The 20,161-nt window shown below is 45.1% G+C and overlaps 1 protein-coding gene across 1 annotated transcript in view; it reads right to left on the reverse strand.

Moving 5' to 3' along the window:
- Positions 1-2,549: 2,549 nt before the first annotated feature.
- eva1c (eva-1 homolog C (C. elegans)) overlaps positions 2,550-20,161 on the reverse strand; it is a gene marked incomplete at its 3' end in the record, with an annotated part of 31,664 nt that continues 14,052 nt past the window's right edge. Inside the window, 7 exon segments of the mRNA XM_084140615.1 lie at positions 2,550-2,732; positions 2,736-3,070; positions 3,702-3,938; positions 4,658-4,723; positions 14,428-14,571; positions 15,543-15,689; positions 17,789-17,912. Of these exon segments, the coding sequence (XP_083996741.1) occupies positions 2,550-2,732; positions 2,736-3,070; positions 3,702-3,938; positions 4,658-4,723; positions 14,428-14,571; positions 15,543-15,689; positions 17,789-17,912 (1,236 nt within the window).

Below are 20,161 nucleotides of genomic sequence, written 5' to 3' on the forward strand. Positions count from 1 at the left end.
CTGCCATATTGTGGATTCAGAGGTATCTATCTAATAGAACTCAGAGGGTTTTCTTTAATGGAACCTTCTCTAATGTCAAACATGTAAAGTGTGGTGTACCGCAGGGCAGCTCTCTTGGCCCTCAAATCTTTTCTATTTTTACCTGCCACTGGCATTAAACAAAGCATGTGTGTCCATGTATGCTGATGATTCAACCATATACCCATCAGCAACAACAGCTAATGAAGTCATTGAAACCCTTAACAAAAAGTTGCAGTCTGTTTTGGAATGGGTGGCCAGTAATAAACAGGTCCTGAACATCTCTAAAACTAAGAGCATTGTATTTGGTACAAATCATTCCCTAAGTTCTAAACCTCAGCTGAATCTGGTAATGAATGGTGTGGCTGTTGAACAAGTTGAGGAGACTAAATTACTTGGCGTTACCTTAGATTGTAAACATATAGATTAAATGGTTGTAAAGATGGGGAGAGGTCTGTCCGTAATAAAGAGATGCTCTGCTTTTTTGACACCACACTCCAAAAAGCAGGTCCTGCAGGCTCTAGTTTTGTCTTATCTTGATTATTGTCCAGTCATGTGGTCCAGTACTACAAAGTAGTTAAGCTGCAGCTGGCACAGAACAGAGCGGCACATCTTGCTCTTCATTGTAATCAGAGGGCTGATATAAATACTCTGCATGCCAATCTCTCTTGAATTGAGGAAAGACTGACTGCGTCACTTCTTATTTTTATAAGAAACATTGTGTTGAAAATCCCCAATTGTTTGGATAGTCAACTTACACACAGCTCTGACACACACACTTACCCCACCAGTCATGCCACCAGGGGTCTTTTCACAGTCCCCAAATCCAGAACAAATTCAAGAAAGCGCACAGTATTATATAGAGCCATTATTGCATGGAACTCCGTTCCATCTCATATTGCTCAAATGAACAGTAAACCTTAAAAAAACAGATAAAGCAACACCTCACGGCACAACGCCTCTCCCCTATTTGAACTAGATCGTTTGTGTGTATGTATTGATATGTAGGCTACATGAGCGTTTTTTACATTGATGTCATTCTGTCCTTGAACTGTTCTTGTCTATTAATGTTCTGTATTATGTAATATTTCATGTTTTGTGTGGACCCCAGGAAGAGTAGCTGCTGCTTTCTCAACAGCTAATGGGGATCCTAATAAAATACAGAAAATACCCTATACCCTGAAAAACAACGAATACGCTCTTGGCATCTTTCTAGATTTATCCAGAGTGTTTGACACGGTTGATCGTGAAATATTACTCGCTAAATTGCATTGTTACGGTTGTCATGATTATACATATAAATGGCTATTTAATTATGTTTATGATAGAGAACAATTTCTGTATGCAAATGGTTGTGCATCTACCAGGGTGAAGACATCATGTGGCGTTCCACCGGGTGGCGATCCTTGGACCTTTGTCATTTATAATCTATATCAATGACCTTGCTGCTGTGTCTTCTACCGTACTTCCCATTCTTTTTTGCCGATGATACCAACTTGATTTTATCACACAAAAATTTAAATTCACTAATCAATGAAGCCAACTCATGCGTGGCCATATTTTCCGAATGGTTCCAGATAAACAAATGATCTTTAAAAGGTTGATAAATCCCCACTTCATTGTATTCACAGGTAAGAATCATAACTAATATAACATATGTAAATGTATACATAGAAAAAGAGCCAGAATCACAAAATGGAATGAAATGGGCCAGGTTTCATCTACTAGATTCATAGGTGTACTAGTTGATGAAAAGTTGACCTGGAAAGATCATATTCACTTTGTCTGCAGCAAAGCGGTGAAGTCCGTAAGGTATCATCAGAAAGATGAGTGGGTTTTTTGGTTCAGCTTAATTTGCCTTTATCATCTAATTGCGATATTGTCTGGACCAGTGCATATGCTTCCTACCTACACACATGACTAATCACACAAAATACATTTGCAAGACTAGCCACCACCTCTTAACTATTTGGCTCCATCTGCCCCCTCTGTTTAAAAAACTCAATATATTGTCTTTTCAACTACAACATTTAATATACTCCCAATTGTTCACCTTCATCTACAAAATACACATACCTCTCAGACAACCTACCTAAACTCTTCAATGTATTCTTCCAGGTTCATTCCCAAATCCGTGCATACAACCATCGTCAATTCTCTATCAGATACAGAGATTCCATCCTCTGGAATTCCTATATCCACATGACCAAAACATCCCTCAACAACTTCCGAGCGTAGACTAGGGGTCAGCCTGATGAACCAGACTACCCAGTAATCCCCTCCTTGTAACCTAACTCTCTCACACACATAATCAAAACATGTTTTTTTTTCTTGTAGACTGAGTATATAATGTACAATTATATAACTAGTATGCTCTGTTTAAACTAATTAAACACTTTTTGTACTTAATTGTATATTGTTATTGAGGTGTGGTTTTCATATCTGCACACCGTTTTTATATATGATTTTTTATCTGCACTGTTTTGTCTTTTAACATGTTTTCTTAGGTGTGAATAAATAAAACCTAAAACCTACTCCAGCTGTGTGTAACTGGGTGGTAAATAAGGAGTCTGGTCCTGTTTCTCCAGCTGTGTGTAACTGGGTGGTAAATAAGGAGTCTGGTCCTGTTTCTCCAGCTGTGTGTAACTGGGTGGTAAATAAGGAGTCTGGTCCTGTTTCTCCAGCTGTGTGTAACTGGGTGGTAAATAAGGAGTCTAGTCCAGATCACAGGACACCCCATAGAGATAAGAGTTCATCCAGATCTCCTGGATCACCATGTCCCTCCTCTCCATGCGCTCTACCCTCTCCGCATCCGCCGTCCTGTAGCTCACTTCCTCCCAGCAGTAGTCCAGCTGCCTGTCTGAGTCCGACAGCAGCGAGCAGTCTGTTTTCTCCTCCTCATCATCCTCCTCCTCTTCCTCTTCCTGGCTCCTGTGTGTGTGTGTGTGGCGGAGCCCCCTACAGGTCAGTCTGACAGACACAGCCAGCAGGGTGAGCAGCAGACCAACACACACACTGGAGGTGAACAGCAGCGCTGCAGTCTCTGGGTGCTCTGTGGAGGAGAGGAGAGAGGAGGAGGAGGAGGAAGAGAGGAGGAGAGAGGAGAGGAGGAGGAGAGAGGAGGAGGAGAGGAGGAAGAGAGAGGAGGAGGGAGAGAGGAGGAGGGAGAGAGGAGGAGGAGGGGAGGGAGAGAGGAGGAGGGAGAGAGGAGAAGGAGGAGAGAGGAGGAGGGAGAGAGGAGGAGGAGGAGAGGAGAGAGGAGGAGAGAGGAGAGAGGAGGAGGAGAGGAGGAAGAGAGAGGAGGAGGGAGAGAGGAGGAGGGAGAGAGGAGGAGGAGGAGAGGAGAGAGGAGGAGGAGAGGAGAGAGGAGGAGGGAGAGAGGAGAAGGAGGAGAGGAGAGAGGAGGAGGAAGAGAGGAGGAGGGAGAGAGGAGAAGGAGGAGAGAGGAGGAGGGAGAGAGGAGGAGGAGGAGAGGAGGAGGAGAGGAGAGAGGAGGAGGGAGAGAGGAGAAGGAGGAGAGGAGAGAGGAGGAGGAGAGAGGAGGTGCAGGAGAGGAGGAGGAGGAGGAGGGGGGGTTAATACAGAGAAGGATTATTTGTGTGTGTTTGTGTGTCTGCCTGTCTGTGTGTCTGTGCATGTGTGCATACGTGTGTATGTTTGTTTGTGTCTGTGTTAGCATGTACCTTTAATATAGGAGTAGGTCATAACTGAGTTGCTCATCATGACTCCTGTGTTTCCTGGTGTTCTGGAGCCTTTAGGATAGACAGCCACGTCTGCAGGACCAGGGTGGGCTGGGGGAGGCCCTGGGGGAGCTGGGGGAGGACTGGAGGGAGCTGGGGGAGGACTGGAGGGAGCTGGGGGAGGACCGGGGGGAGGGCCTGGGGGAGCTGGGGGAGGGCCTGGGGGAGGACTGGAGGGAGCTGGGGGAGGACCTGGGGGAGCTGGGGGAGGACCTGGGGGAGGGCCTGGTGGATGACCGGGGGGAGCTGGGGGAGGACCTGGGGGAGGGCCTGGGGGAGGACTGGAGGGAGCTGGGGGAGGACCTGGGGGAGCTGGGGGAGGACCTGGGGGAGGGCCTGGTGGAGGACCTGGGGGAGGACCTGGGGGAGGGCCTGGGGGAGGACTGGAGGGAGCTGGGGGAGGACCGGGGGGAGGGCCTGGTGGATGACCGGGGGGAGCTGGGGGAGGACCTGGGGGAGCTGGGGGAGGACCTGGGGGAGGGCCTGGGGGAGGACTGGAGGGAGCTGGGGGAGGACCGGGGGGAGGGCCTGGTGGATGACCGGGGGGAGCTGGGGGAGGACCTGGGGGAGGGCCTGGGGGAGGGCCTGGGGGAGGACTGGAGGGAGCTGGGGGAGGACCTGGGGGAGCTGGGGGAGGACTGGAGGGAGCTGGGGGAGGACCTGGGGGAGGGCCTTGGGGAGGACTGGAGGGAGCTGGGGGAGGACCGGGGGGAGCTGGGAAAAATCATTGAAGAAAATAAAGAGGATTTCAATCATCTTAATGGAGGTGTAGATGACATCACATTCTAGTGTTGGAACTTGGAAACAAGGCTGCATGGGATTTATGTTAATGAAACTCAGTGCAGCCAATGGCAACGTCCGCTTTAGGTATAATGACTATTATATATTGATGACAGTACCTTTGGAATGTGACGTGGGTCTGAGTAGTATACCTGGGTCTGCTTCCTGCAGTAACGTCTGTGGTACTGTAGGGAAAGCACAAAGAGTGTTACCTGTGAGGAGTGTACACACACACACACACACACACACACTTCTCTCTCATACACACACACACACACACACACACACTTCTCTCTCATACACACACACACACACTTCTCTCTCATACACACACACACACACACACACACTTCTCTCTCATACACACACACACACTTCTCTCTCATACACACACACACACACACTTCTCTCTCATACACACACACACACACACACACACACTTCTCTCTCATACACACACACACACACACACACACACACACACACACACACACACACACACACACACTTCTCTCTCATACACACACACACACACACACACACACACACTTCTCTCTCATACACACACACACACACACACACACACACACACACACTTCTCTCTCATACACACACACACACACACACACACACTTCTCTCTCATACACACACACACACACACACTTCTCTCTCATACACACACACACACACACACACACACACACACACACACACACACACACACACACTTCTCTCTCATACACACACACACACTTCTCTCTCATACACACACACACACACACACTTCTCTCTCATACACACACACACACTTCTCTCTCACACACACACACACACACACACACTTCTCTCTCATACACACACACACACACACACACACTTCTCTCTCATACACACACACACACACACAGATGAGCAGTGTTTTCTGTCAGACTTGTTGCGTTGGTAACTAAACAGGAAGCTGGTATTGTGTTCGGTGTATAAACAGAGACCATTTGATCTGTCAAAAGGGACCTTTCAGCACTGGTGTAAAGTTGAAATCCCCAAATTACCATACGCACAACAATCTCTGTCAGCTGATGGCCTCACAAAGAGCCTGGCATTTGAACCAATCACAGGAAGCGCCACAGGAAGGGCCCGTATTCATAAAGCGTCTCGGAGTAGGAGTGGTGATCTAGGACCAGGTCCCCCGGTCCATATTAATCTTATTCATTGTGATTTTAAAGGCAAAACTGATCCAAGATCAGACACTTTGTGAATACCAGGGTTGGGCTCAATTCAGAATTTTGGAATTTACTCCCTATTCAACTCGTGAGTTGACATTTGAATGTAATTGGCCACACCCCCACAGGGTGTAGAATTTGAGTTTGAGTGACAGGAAGTAGAATTTATTCAGTGCAATTCAAAGAAATTCCACTCAGTCATACAACATGATAGTTTTATTGAATCTGACAGGTCACACACACACCACTCCTACTCTGAGATGCCTTATGAATACGAGCCCTAATCCGATTACCATTCGGCACGACAATGTCTGTTAGCCGATGACCTCACAAAGGGCCTGGCATTTGGACCAGTCACAGGAAGCTCCACAGGAAGTGTGTTGGCGGAGCTCTGTAGATGCCATTCTCCCAGTCTATTTCTGTTGACTTTGTGCTGTGTGTGAGGTCTGGGCCTGGGGCCGTATTCATAAAGAGTATTTTTTTTAAAATGTTTTATTAATAACTCAGTCAGGGTCTCAACTTCCTGTTGCGTGGTAGAAGAGTACAATCCACAAGGTGACATTTCTAAATGTGGTTGTTGATCAGCAGTTTCTCTTGTTATGTGAGTCACTCAACTAGTCCATGTCAGCAATACATTGTTTTAGATTGGTAAGTTAGTCTGGCGGCCAGCTATCTAAATGTAATAATCATGGTTGAACTCTAAAACATATATTTCTGGATCTCCTCGGTCTACAGGGGGGGGTCGCTAAAATGTTTAGCTCGCAGTGTGTGTGTGTGTGTGTGTGGGGGGGGGGGGTACATGTGGGTATGCAGACCCCCGAGCAACTGCGGCCCCTCATGATGAGTTCCAATTTTTTATATGTTTTATATGAAATATGTTCTCTAATTCTCACAAAAAAATGTCAGATGGACTACATATTTATTAATTGGATGGTTCTCCCATCGATCAGGTTCCCGCCTATAAATATCTGGACATTTGGATTGACAAGGATTTAAACATACTGATGAGCAAGTTAAAAAGCTAAGATTTGAAGTGGCCTTGTCAATAAATTGATCTAGCTTCTCCCTAAACAGCAGGAAGCAGATTGTACAGTCAACTTTCCTGCCAGTTCTTGACTATGGTGACACCATTTACCAGAATGCAGCAGCCGCTAGTCTAAAACCGTTGGACGCCGTCGACCATAGCGCCCTTTCGCTTTATCACAGGTGACCATTTGAATACGCATCACTGCATCCTATATCAAAAGGTTGGCTGGTCCTCATTAATAAAGTCCAGTAGATCACTTCACTATTCCCATTTTGTTTACAAAGCTCTGGTACACAAGCTTCTGACTTACCTAACTTCGTTGTTAAAGTATAAAAACATGAGATACCAAACTCGGGTCTCAACAGAATTTGGTACATCTGCCTTCAGTTTTAATGCCCCCCATTTTTTTGAATAACCTGCATCTTGATTCCCTGGTGCCGCTAGGGCAGTTTAGAAGTCTGTAGTTTTTATACATTTTTTATTGGAATGTTCGTGTTGAATTTGTTGTCCTCGGGGCACCATAGAAAATGAGACCCTGGTCTCAATGGGCTCCCCTGATTAAATTTTTTTATATATAGTGATCTACAGTGCATTCGGAAAGTTACGTTACAGCCTTATTCTAAAATTGATTACATTATTTGTTATTCTCATCAATCTACACACAATACCCCATAATGACGAAGCGAAGACAGGTTTTTAGACATTTAAGCAAATGTATTAAAATAATAAACGTAAATATCACATTTACATAAGTATTCAGACCCTTTGCTATGAGACTCGAAATTGAGCTCAGGTGCATCCTGTTTCAATTGATCATCCTTGAGATGTTTCTACAACTTGATTGGAGTCCAATTGATGACATGATTTGGAAAGGCACACACCTGTCTATATAAGGTCCCACAGTTGACAGTGCATGTCAGAGCAAAAACCAAGCCATGAGGTCAAAGGAATTGTCCGTAGAGCTCTGAGACAGGATTGTGTCAAGGCACAGATCTGGGGAAGGGTACCAAAAAATGTCTGCAGCATTGAAGGTCCCCAAGAACACAGTGGCCTCCATCATTCTTAAATGGATTAAGTTAGGAACCACCAAGACTCTTCCTAGAGCTGGCCGCCCGGCCAAACTAAGCAATCGGGGGAGAAGGGCCTTGGTCAGGGAGGTGACCAAGAACCCGATGGTCACTCTGACAGAGCTCCAGAGATCCTCTGTGGAGATGGGAGACCCTTCCAGAAGGACAACCATCTCTGCAGCACTCCACCAATCAGGCCTTTATGGTAGAGTGGCCAGACGGAAGCCACTCCTCAGTAAAAGGCACATTACAGCCTGCTTGGAGTTTGCCAAAAGGCACCTAAAGACTCTCAGACCATGAGAAACAAGATTCTCTGGTCTGATGAAACCAAGATTGAACTCTTTGGCCTGAATGCGAAGCGTCATATCTTGAGGAAACCAGGCACCGCTCATCACCTGGCCAATACCATCCCTACGGTGAAGCATGGTGGTGGCAGCATGATGCTGTGGGGATGTTTTTCAACAGCAGGGACTGGGACACTAGTCAGGATCGAGGGAAAGATCAACGGAGAAAAGTACAGAGAGATTCTTGATGAAAACATGCTCCAGAGCGCTCAGGACCTCAGACTGGGGCGAAGGTTAACCTTCCAACAGGACATCGACCCTAAGCACACAGCCAAGACAATGCAGGAGTGGCTTCGGGACAAGTCTCAATGTCCTTGAGTGGCCCAGCCAAAGCCTGGACTTGAACCCGATCTAACATCTCTAGAGAGACCTGAAAATAGCTGTGCAACGACGCTCCCCATCCAAACTGACAGAGCTTGAGAGGATCTGCAGAGAAGAATGGGAGAAACTCCCCAAATACAGGTGTACCAAGCTTGTAGCGTCATACCCAAGAAGACTCAAGGCTGTAATCGCTGCCAAAGATGCTTAAACAAAGTACTGAGTAAAGGGTCTGAATACTTATGTAAATGTCATATTTCAGTTAAAAACATTTATAAATTGGCAACAATTTCTAAAAACCTGTTTTTGCTTCTCATTATGGGGTATAGTGTGTAGATTGATGAGGGGGAAAAAAACAATTTAATCCATTTTAGAATAAGGCTGTAACGTAACAGAATGTGGAAAAAGTGAAGGGGTCTGAATACTTTCCGAATTCACTGTAAAAGGCAAAACTGCACTCCTACTCTGAGACGCTTTTAGAATTCTGCAATTGACTCCAATTCAAGTCATGAGTTGAAATTCGAATTTAATTGGCCACACCCCACAGGATGTTGAACTTGAGTTTGAGTGACAGGATGTAGAATTTAATTCAGAGCAATTCAAATAAATTTCCATTCAGTCATAGAACATTTTCATTAAATCTGTCAGGTCACACTTCCAGATACCAAAGAATATATCACTTTTCTCTGGAAACAATGTTCATATAGTCTTTTAACCTTAGTGCTTAGAATAGCACTAAGGACAATGCAGTTATATTAGACCCTGCCTTATATATTGTGTTTTGTATTCTAAAGCCACAATCCTGTGGATGGTGCAAAGATTTTGTGGACTTGTACTCTTTGGATATAATGTAAAGCATATACTCATATTGTATAGTGGCTTGCGAAAGTATTCATCCCCCTTGGCATTTTTCCTATTTTGTTGCCTTACAACCTGGAATTAAATGGATTTTTTAAATATTTTTCATTGTGAAATTAACAAGAAATAAGACAAAAAAAACAGAAAACTTGAGCGTGCATAACTATTCAGAGTGACCATCGGGTTCTTGGTCACCTCCCTGACCAAGGCCCTTCTCCCCCGATTGCTCAGTTTGGCCGGGCGGCCAGCTCTAGGAAGAGTCTTGGTGGTTCCTAACTTAATCCATTTAAGAATGATGGAGGCCACTGTGTTCTTGGGGACCTTCAATGCTGCAGACATTTTTTGGTACCCTTCCCCAGATCTGTGCCTTGACACAATCCTGTCTCAGAGCTCTACGGACAATTCCTTTGACCTCATGGCTCAAGTTTTCTGTTTTTTTTGTCTTATTTCTTGTTAATTTCACAATGAAAAATATTTTAAAAATCCATTTAATTCCAGGTTGTAAGGCAACAAAATAGGAAAAATGCCAAGGGGGGTGAATACTTTCGCAAGCCACTATACAATATGAGTATATGCTTTACATTATATCCAAAGAGTACAAGTCCACAAAATCTTTGCACCATCCACAGGATTGTGGCTTTAGAATACAAAACACAATATATAAGGCAGGGTCTAATATAACTGCATTGTCCTTAGAGCCCATTCTTCAAGGCAAAACTGCTCAAGCTCCTTCAAGTTGGATGGGTTCCGCTGGTGTACAGCAATCTTTAAGTCATAACACAGATTCTCAATTGGATTGAGGTCTGGGCATTGACTAGGCCGTTCCAAGACATTTAAATGTTTCCCCTTAAACCACTCAAGTGTTGCTTTAGCAGTATGCTTAGGGTCATTGTCCTGCTGGAAGGTGAACCTCCGTCCCAGTCTCAAATCTCTGGAAAACTGAAACAGGTTTCCCTCAAGAATTTCCCTGTATTTAACGCCATCATTCCTTCAATTCTGACCAGTTTCCCAGTTCCTGCCGATGAAAAACATCCCCACAGCATGATGCTGCCACCACCATGCTTCACTGTGGGGATGGTGTTCTCAGGGTGATGAGAGGTGTTGGGTTTGCGCCAGACATAGCGTTTTCCTTGATGGCCAAAAAGCTCAATTTTAGTCTCATCTGACCAGAGTACCTTCTTCCATATGTTTGGGGAGTCTCCCACATTCCTTTTGGCGAACACCAAACGTGTTTGCTTATTTTTTTCTTTAAGCAATGGCTTTTTTCTGGCCACTCTTCCGTACAGCCCAGCTCTGTGGAGTGTATGGCTTAAAGTGGTCCTATGGACGGATACTCCAATCTCCACTGTGGAACTTTGCAGCTCCTTCAGGGTTATCTTTGTTGCCTCTCTGATTAATGCCCTCCTTGCCTGGTCTGTGAGTTTTGGTGGGCGGCCCTCTCTTGGCAGGTTTGTTGTGGTGCCATATTCTTTCCATTTTTTTATAATGGATTTAATGGTGCTCCGTGGGATGTTCAAAGTTTCAGATATTTTTTTATAACCCAACCTTGATCTGCCCTTCTCCACAACTTTGTCCCTGACCTGTTTGGAGAGCTCGTTGGTCTTCATGGTGCCGCCTGCTTTGTGGTGCCCCTTGCTTAGTGCCTTTGCAGTCTCTGGGGCCTTTCAGAACAGGTGTATATATACTGAGATCATGTGACAGATCATGTGACGCTTAGATTGCACACAGGTGGACTTTATTTAACTAATTATGTGACTTCTGAAGGTAATTGGTTGCACCAGATCTTATTTAGGGGCTTCATAGTACTTCCATTATTATTATTATTATTTTGTTTTTAAAAAGTTATTTTTTTCATTCCACTTCACCAATTTGGACTATTTTGTGTATGTCCATTACATGAAATCCAAATAGAAATGCATTTAAATTACAGGTTGTAATACAACAAAATAGGAAAAACGCCAAGGGGGATGAATACTTTTGCAAGGCACTGTATATGCTTCATGAACTTACAACTACTGATCATCCAATTATAACCATAATATAACCATATAACAAGGAGCAGGACACTAATCCGGACACCTATAAGAAATCCTGCTATGACATACGACGAATCATCAAACAAGCAAAACGTTAATACAGGACTAAGATCGGCTCTGTTGCTTGTCGGATGTGGCAGGGCTTGCAAACTGTCATGGACTACAAAGGGAAACCCAGCAGCGAGCTGCCCAGTTACGCGAGCCTACCAGACAAACTAAATGCTTTCTATGCTCACTTCGAGGCAAGCAACACTGAACCATGCATGAGAACACCAGCTGTTCCGGACAACTGTATGATCTCGGTCTCCGTAGCCGATGTGAGTAAGACCTTTAAACAGGTCAACATTCACAAGGCCGCAGGGCCAGACAGATTACCAGGATGTGTACTCCGAGCATTCGCTGACCAACTGGCAAGTGTCTTCACTGACATTTTCAACCTGTCCCCGAGTCTGTAATACCTACATGTTTCAAGCAGACCACCATAGTCCCAGTGCCCACGAACACCAAGGTAACTTGCCTAAATGACTGCCGACCCGTAGCACTCACGTCTGTAGCCATGAAGTGCTTTGAAAGGCTGGTCATGGCTCACATCAACACCATCATCCCAGAAAACCTAGACCCACTCCAATTTGCATACCGCCCCAACAGATCCACAGATGATGCAATCTCTATTGTACTCAACACTGCCCTTTCCCACCTGGACAAAAGGAACACCTACGTGTGAATGCTGTTCATTGACTACAGCTCAGTGTTCAACAACATAGTGCCCTCAAAGCTCATCACTAAGCTTAGAACCCTGGGACTAAACACCTCCCTCTGCAACTGGATCCTGGGCTTCCTGACGGGCCTCCCCCAGGTGGTAAGGGTAGGCAACAACACATCTGCCAAGCTGACCTTCAGGGGTGCGTGCTTAGTCCCCTCCTGTACTCCCTGTTCACCCATGACTGCGTGGCCAAGCAAGACTCCAATACCATCATTAAGTTTGCCGACAACACAACGGTCGTAGGCCTGATCACCGACAACGGTGAGCACGGCGCTTGTAACGCCAAGGTAGTGGGTTCGATCCCCGGGACCACCCATACACACAAAAAAAAATGTATGCACGCATGACTGTAAGTCGCTTTGGATAAAAGCGTCTGTTAAATGGCATATTATTATTATTATTAGATAGCCTATAGGGAGGAGGTCAGAGACCTGGAAGTGTGGTGCCAGAACAACAACCTCTCCCTCAATGTGAGCAAGACAAAAGAGCTGATCGTGGACTACAGGAAAAGGAGGGCCGAGCACGCCCCCATTCTCATCGACGGGGCTGTAGTGGAACAGGTTGAGAGCTTCAAGTTCCTTGGTGTCCACATCACCAACAAACTATCATGGTCCAAACACACCAAGACAGTCATGAAGAGGGCACGACAACGCCTATTCCCCCTCAGGAGACTGAAAAGATTTGGCATGGGTCCTCAGATCCTCAAAAAGTTATACAGCTGCACCATCGAGAGCATCCTGACTGGTTGCATCGCCACCTAGTATGGCAACTGCTCGGCCTCCGACCCCAAGGCGCTACAGAGGGTAGTGCGTACGGCCCAATACATCACTGGGGCCAAGCTTCCTGCCATCCAGGACCTCTATACCAGGCGGTGTCAGAGGAAGGCCCTAAAAATTGTCAAAGATTCCAGCCACCCAAGTCATAGACTGTTCTCTCTGCTACCGCATGGCAAGCGGTACCGGAGCGCCAAGTCTAGGTCCAAAAGGCTTCTTAACAGCTTCTACCCCAAGCCATAAGACTGCTGAACAGCTAATCAAATGGCTACCCGGACTATTTGCATTGACCCCCGTCCTTTCTTTACGCTGCTGCTACTCGCTGTTTATTATCTATGCATAGTCACCAACATGATCAGTGATTATGGCAAAAGAAAACTGGTTAAACTATTTAGATAAAATAATTACATTATTAGTGGAAGGCTTATATTTAGCCTAGGTATAATTTCAGAAGCCCTGAATTCATTAGATTATTGCTGACTGTTTGAAATGCAGTGTATTTTACCTTTAATTGTACAACAAAGCGTATTTAGAGAAAAAAATTAAAATAATTTGAGATGTGAATCGTCCATAAGTTAGAATAATCAAGATATAATTTTTAGGCCATATCGCCCTACTGCAGATAATCGACAGGAAGCAGTACCAGTATGCAAATTAGGGAGCAAATGAACGGCTCTCTCACCGATGTGATTCGGTTCTGTTCGCCTAACGGATCGGTTCAAAAAGAGCCGTTCGTTCGCAAACAACCCATCACTAGGCTACACTGATGAGTCACTTTAGCGGTCTGGCAAGGCTCGACATGGGCTTCGAATCCTAGGAAAATACAAACAAGATCTTTGGTTTACGATACCATGGACATATAACTACGTTGGATGACTTATGAACAGCAAAGGGATTGACTTTATTCAGTCAGTTCCACACCTTTTATAACCTAGTCAACACTTGCTGTTCGGTCGTCAATCAAAGCACAGTAAATGGAATATGCGCCCCAACTCTGTCGGCTGTATAGGTCGATGAAACACGCAAAAGAAAAAAACCTGAATGTGCCACAAAACAACAATGAAGTGGATTTCAACTCGTCGTCACTTACAGCAGATGATCCGGGAAACAGCCAACCAACAGGCACCTGTCCTATAAATACAACACTAGAAGATGTAATTATATCGTTCCTTCTAGCGGGAGAAGGCTATACAGACTTTCCTTACTAGCAAATAGAAACTTTTAAATGAAAAGAAACCTAGTTCATTTATGAAGTGGGAAAAAGTAGCCGGCTTGCAATGGTCTGATCGGCTGTTTAGCGGACGGCCGTCGCTTTATGGAAAACACTGACCATAGAGAGGTAACTTCCTGCCACAGGAGTAGAGTACAGTCAGGTACTTCCTGTTTCTATTCTATTTGTTCTTTTAGTTATATTCTATTTGTTCCATTAGTTATATTATATTAGTTATATTCTATTGTAAGACCATAGAGGTAACTTCCTACCACAGGAGTAGAGTACAGTCAGGTACTTCCTGGTTCCAGGGTAGCAGGGGTCTCTGAAGGTCTGGTTGTCGACGGCGACAACACACCTCTGTTTGCTGTAGCAGCTCTGTGACAGCGTGTGAACCGCATTGTGGTTCAAACACTCTACATCAACACACACACAGAGAGAGAGAGAGAGAGAGAGAGAGAGAGAGAGAGAGAGAGAGAGAGAGAGAGAGAGAGAGAGAGAGAGAGAGAGAGAGAGAGAGAGAGAGAGAGAGAGAGAGAGAGAGAGAGAGAGAGAGAGAGAGAGAGAGAGAGAGAGAGAGAGAGAGAGAGAGAGAGAGAGAGAGAGAGAGAGAATCAACTAAAGCGAAGCATGGAGGCATGTTAATGGTTCAACTCCATCAAGCATTTAATTATTGTATCAGTTTTTGGATCTGTGTGTATGCATGCATAATACCTGAAAGTGTGTGTAAGCGTGCCACATGCATTCCCATAACTTTCAGAGTAAATGCTTTAACAGTGTTGAAAGTGAATTGACCCCAAAAAAACACTGACCCCACCCCTACTGATGCTGTGTTCATCACCAAGTGAGAAAGTGGAAATTAGCCGTTGAGAAGTCATAAATACCAGTTGGATGCATTCACGTGCTTTGAACTGGTTGAGAATAGCTGATTGGCTAATGACCAACAAGCTGCGTCTACCATGAACTAAAAGTACAGATATCAGGCTTGTAAACAAATTATAGAGTTCAAAAAACATATTAATAGCAAAAATAAATAAATCTGCTTTTTTTATTGAGTGCTCCAAATTCTTTTTACCTCAAATTAGTCATTTTGGAAGTTTTTCTTGCTAAGCCAATCTCATGTTCAAAAACCATATTAATAGATTGCTTTTTATAAATGATGTTTTGTTGTTGCATTTAACTGCCAAAAAAGCTGTTATCGAGGTGAAGTCAGAGTTCAGCATGTAGGAGAAGTCAGAGATCAGAGATGATAGACGAGTTAACCACTAGTAATTACCAGTTGGAGGGGCGTTTCCAAGTGAAATTTTACCCAGTCTTATGTGGTAAATACCACCTTCCCACTTGGTTATGAACGCAGCGTGAGTCTCTCCCCTTGCTGTCCACTCACCAAACGGGGGTATTCCTCTGTGCTGTGAGGGACAGGTGTGACCCAGACCCCTACCGTAAGCAGCTGTATAGATGATCAGCACTCTGGGGGGCTTACAGCGTAGTGTCAACTTCTCCCCTTCACACACCACACTGATCTTATGCTCAGCTGACAAAGGGTGGGGGGGGGGGTGGGGGGGGGGGGGTCCATGTAAATGAGAGAGAGAGAGAGAGTGAGAGTTCACGTTGTCACAGAGAGTGTGTGTGTGTGTGTGTGTGTGTGTGTGTGTGTGTGTGTGTGTGTGTGTGTGTGTGTGTGTGTGTGTGTGTGTGTGTGTTTCTGGGTAAACTCTTGACCGCAGGTGTGCAGGGCAACAGGAGAGACAAGAACACACAGAAACTTGCTTTGTGATGTATATTCCTGACAGAAATACTGCTTACTGCAGGTACAGTGGGGAAAAAAAGTATTTAGTCAGCCACCAATTGTGCAAGTTCTCCTACTTAAAAAGATGAGAGAGGCCTGTAATTTTCATCATAGGTACACGTCAATTATGACAGACAAATTGAGGGGAAAAAATCCACAAAATCACATTGTAGGATTTTTAATGAATTTATTTGCAAATTATGGTGGAAAATAAGTATTTGGTCACCTACAAACAAGCAATATTTCTGGCTCTCACAGACCTGTAACTTCTTCTTTAAGAGGCTCCTCTGTCCTCCACTCGTTACCTGTATTAATGGCACCTGTTTGAACTTGTTATCAGTATAAAAGACACCTGTCCACAACCTCAAACAGTCACACTCCAAACTCCACTATGGCCAAGACCAAAGAGCTGTCAAAGGACACCAGAAAAAAAATTTGTAGACCTGCACCAGGCTGGGAAGACTGAATCTGCAATAGGTAAGCAGCTTGGTTTGAAGAAATCAACTGTGGGAGCAATTATTAGGAAATGGAAGACATACAAGACCACTGATAATCTCCCTCGATCTGGGGCTCCACGCAAGATCTCACCCTGTGGGATCAAAATGATCACAAGAATGGTGAGCAAAAATCCCAGAACCACACTGGGGGACCTAGTGAATGACCTGCAGAGAGCTGGGACCAAAGTAATAAAGCCTACCATCAGTAACACACTACGCCGCCAGGGACTAAAATCCTGCTTAAGCCAGTACATGTCCAGGCCCGTCTGAAGTTTGCTAGAGTGCATTTGGATGATCCAGAAGAGGATTGGGAGAATGTCATATGGTCAGATGAAACCAAAATATAACTTTTTGGTAAAAACTCAACTCGTCGTGTTTGGAGGACAAAGAATGCTGAGTTGCATCCAAAGAACACCATACCTACTGTGAAGCATGGGGGTGGAAACATCATGCTTTGGGGCTGTTTTTCTGCAAAGGGACCAGGACGACTGATCCGTGTAAAGGAAAGAATGAATGGGGCCATGTATCGTGAGATTTTGAGTGAAAACATTTTGAGTGAAAACCTCCTTCCATCAGCAAGGGCATTGAAGATGAAACGTGGCTGGGTCTTTCAGCATGACAATGATCCCAAACACACCGCCCAGGCAACGAAGGAGTGGCTTCGTAAGAAGCATTTCAAGGTCCTGGAGTGGCCTAGCCAGTCTCCAGATCTCAACCCCATAGAAAATCTTTGGAGGGAGTTGAAAGTATGTGTTGCCCAGCGACAGCCCCAAAATATCACTGCTCTAGAGGAGATCTGCATGGAGGAATGGGCCAAAATACCAGCAACAGTGTGTGAAAACCTTGTGAAGACTTACAGAAAACGTTTGACCTGTGTCATTGCCAACAAAGGGTATATAACAAAGTATTGAGAAACTTTTGTTATTGACCAAATACTTATTTTCCACCATAATTTGCAAATAAATTCATAAAAAATCCTACAATGTGATTTTCTGGATTTTCTTTTCTAATTTTGTCTGTCATAGTTGACGTGTACCTATGATGAAAATTACAGGCCTCTCTCATCTTTTTAAGTGGGAGAACTTGCACAATTGGTGGCTGACTAAATACTTTTTTTCCCCACTGTATGTGGGGGGGATTTTCTCACTTTAGTCAGTAAAGCTTGTTCACACACAGCACAGTTTATTTTCTGACTCAGAGAGAGAAAGAGTCAGAAAGACAGAGAGAGAGAGGGACAGAAAGAGAGAGAGAGAGGGGGGGGGGGGGACAGTGGGAGGGAGAGGGGGACAGAGAGAGAGACAGGGATATAGCGAGACAGAGAGAGGAGTGGTAGTGTACAGTACTCACTAGGTTTACACTTGTAGATTACGTGGAGGTACTTGATGGTCCCAGGACAGGGGTCGGGCCCAAACACCAGGTGATTGACAGGTAGCTGACAGTCTCTGTAGCTCTGACACTCTGACAGTATCTTCTACAGAAAACACCAGGTGATTGACAGGTAGCTGACAGTCTCTGTGGCTCTGACAGTAACTTCTACAGAAAACACCAGGTGATTGACAGGTAGCTGACAGTCTCTGTGGCTCTGACAGTAACTTCTACAGAAAACACCAGGTGATTGACAGGTAGCTGACAGTCTCTGTAGCTCTGACACTCTGACAGTAACTTCTACAGAAAACACCAGGTGATTGACAGGTAGCAGACAGTCTCTGTGGCTCTGACAGTAACTTCTACAGAAAACACCAGGTGTTTGACAGGTAGCTGACAGTCTCTGTGGCTCTGACAGTAACTTCCACAGAAAACACCAGGTGATTGACAGGTAGCTGACAGTCTCTGTGGCTCTGACAGTAACTTCTACAGAAAACACCAGGTGATTGACAGGTAGCTGACAGTCTCTGTGGCTCTGACAGTAACTTCTACAGAAAACACAAGGTGATTGACAGGTAGCTGACAGTCTCTGTGGCTCTGACAGTAACTTCTACAGAAAACACCAGGTGATTGACAGGTAGCTGACAGTCTCTGTGGCTCTGACAGTAACTTCTACAGAAAACACCAGGTGATTGACAGGTAGCTGACAGTCTCTGTAGCTCTGACACTCTGACAGTAACTTCTACAGAAAACACCAGGTGATTGACAGGTAGCTGACAGTCTCTGTGGCTCTGACAGTAACTTCTACAGAAAACACCAGGTGATTGACAGGTAGCTGACAGTCTCTGTGGCTCTGACAGTAACTTCTACAGAAAACACCAGGTGACTGACAGGTAGCTGACAGTCTCTGTGGCTCTGACAGTAACTTCTACAGAAAACACCAGGTGATTGACAGGTAGCTGACAGTCTCTGTAGCTCTGACACTCTGACAGTAACTTCTACAGAAAACACCAGGTGACTGACAGGTAGCTGACAGTCTCTGTGGCTCTGACAGTAACTTCTACAGAAAACACCAGGTGATTGACAGGTAGCTGACAGTCTCTGTAGCTCTGACAGTAACTTCTACAGAAAACACCAGGTGATTGACAGGTAGCTGACAGTCTCTGTGGCTCTGACAGTAACTTCTACAGAAAACACCAGGTGATTGACAGGTAGCTGACAGTCTCTGTGGCTCTGACAGTAACTTCTACAGAAAACACCAGGTGATTGACAGGTAGCTGACAGTCTCTGTGGCTCTGACAGTAACTTCTACAGAAAACACCAGGTGATTGACAGGTAGCTGACAGTCTCTGTGGCTCTGACAGTAACTTCTACAGAAAACACCAGGTGATTGACAGGTAGCTGACAGTCTCTGTGGCTCTGACAGTAACTTCCACAGAAAACACCAGGTGATTGACAGGTAGCTGACAGTCTCTGTGGCTCTGACAGTAACTTCTACAGAAAACACCAGGTGATTGACAGGTAGCTGACAGTCTCTGTGGCTCTGACAGTAACTTCTACAGAAAACACCAGGTGATTGACAGGTAGCTGACAGTCTCTGTGGCTCTGACAGTAACTTCCACAGAAAACACCAGGTGATTGACAGGTAGCTGACAGTCTCTGTGGCTCTGACAGTAACTTCTACAGAAAACACCAGGTGATTGACAGGTAGCTGACAGTCTCTGTGGCTCTGACAGTAACTTCTACAGAAAACACCAGGTGATTGACAGGTAGCTGACAGTCTCTGTGGCTCTGACAGTAACTTCTACAGAAAACACCAGGTGATTGACAGGTAGCTGACAGTCTCTGTGGCTCTGACAGTAACTTCCACAGAAAACACCAGGTGATTGACAGGTAGCTGACAGTCTCTGTGGCTCTGACAGTAACTTCCACAGAAAACACCAGGTGATTGACAGGTAGCTGACAGTCTCTGTGGCTCTGACAGTAACTTCTACAGAAAACACCAGGTGATTGACAGGTAGCTGACAGTCTCTGTGGCTCTGACAGTAACTTCCACAGAAAACACCAGGTGATTGACAGGTAGCTGACAGTCTCTGTGGCTCTGACAGTAACTTCTACAGAAAACACCAGGTGATTGACAGGTAGCTGACAGTCTCTGTGGCTCTGACAGTAACTTCTACAGAAAACACAAGGTGATTGACAGGTAGCTGACAGTCTCTGTGGCTCTGACAGTAACTTCTACAGAAAACACCAGGTGATTGACAGGTAGCTGACAGTCTCTGTGGCTCTGACAGTAACTTCCACAGAAAACACCAGGTGATTGACAGGTAGCTGACAGTCTCTGTGGCTCTGACA

Source organism: Coregonus lavaretus, assembly GCF_964263955.1.
Source record: "Coregonus lavaretus genome assembly, chromosome: 24".
Lineage (NCBI taxonomy): Eukaryota > Metazoa > Chordata > Actinopteri > Salmoniformes > Salmonidae > Coregonus > Coregonus lavaretus.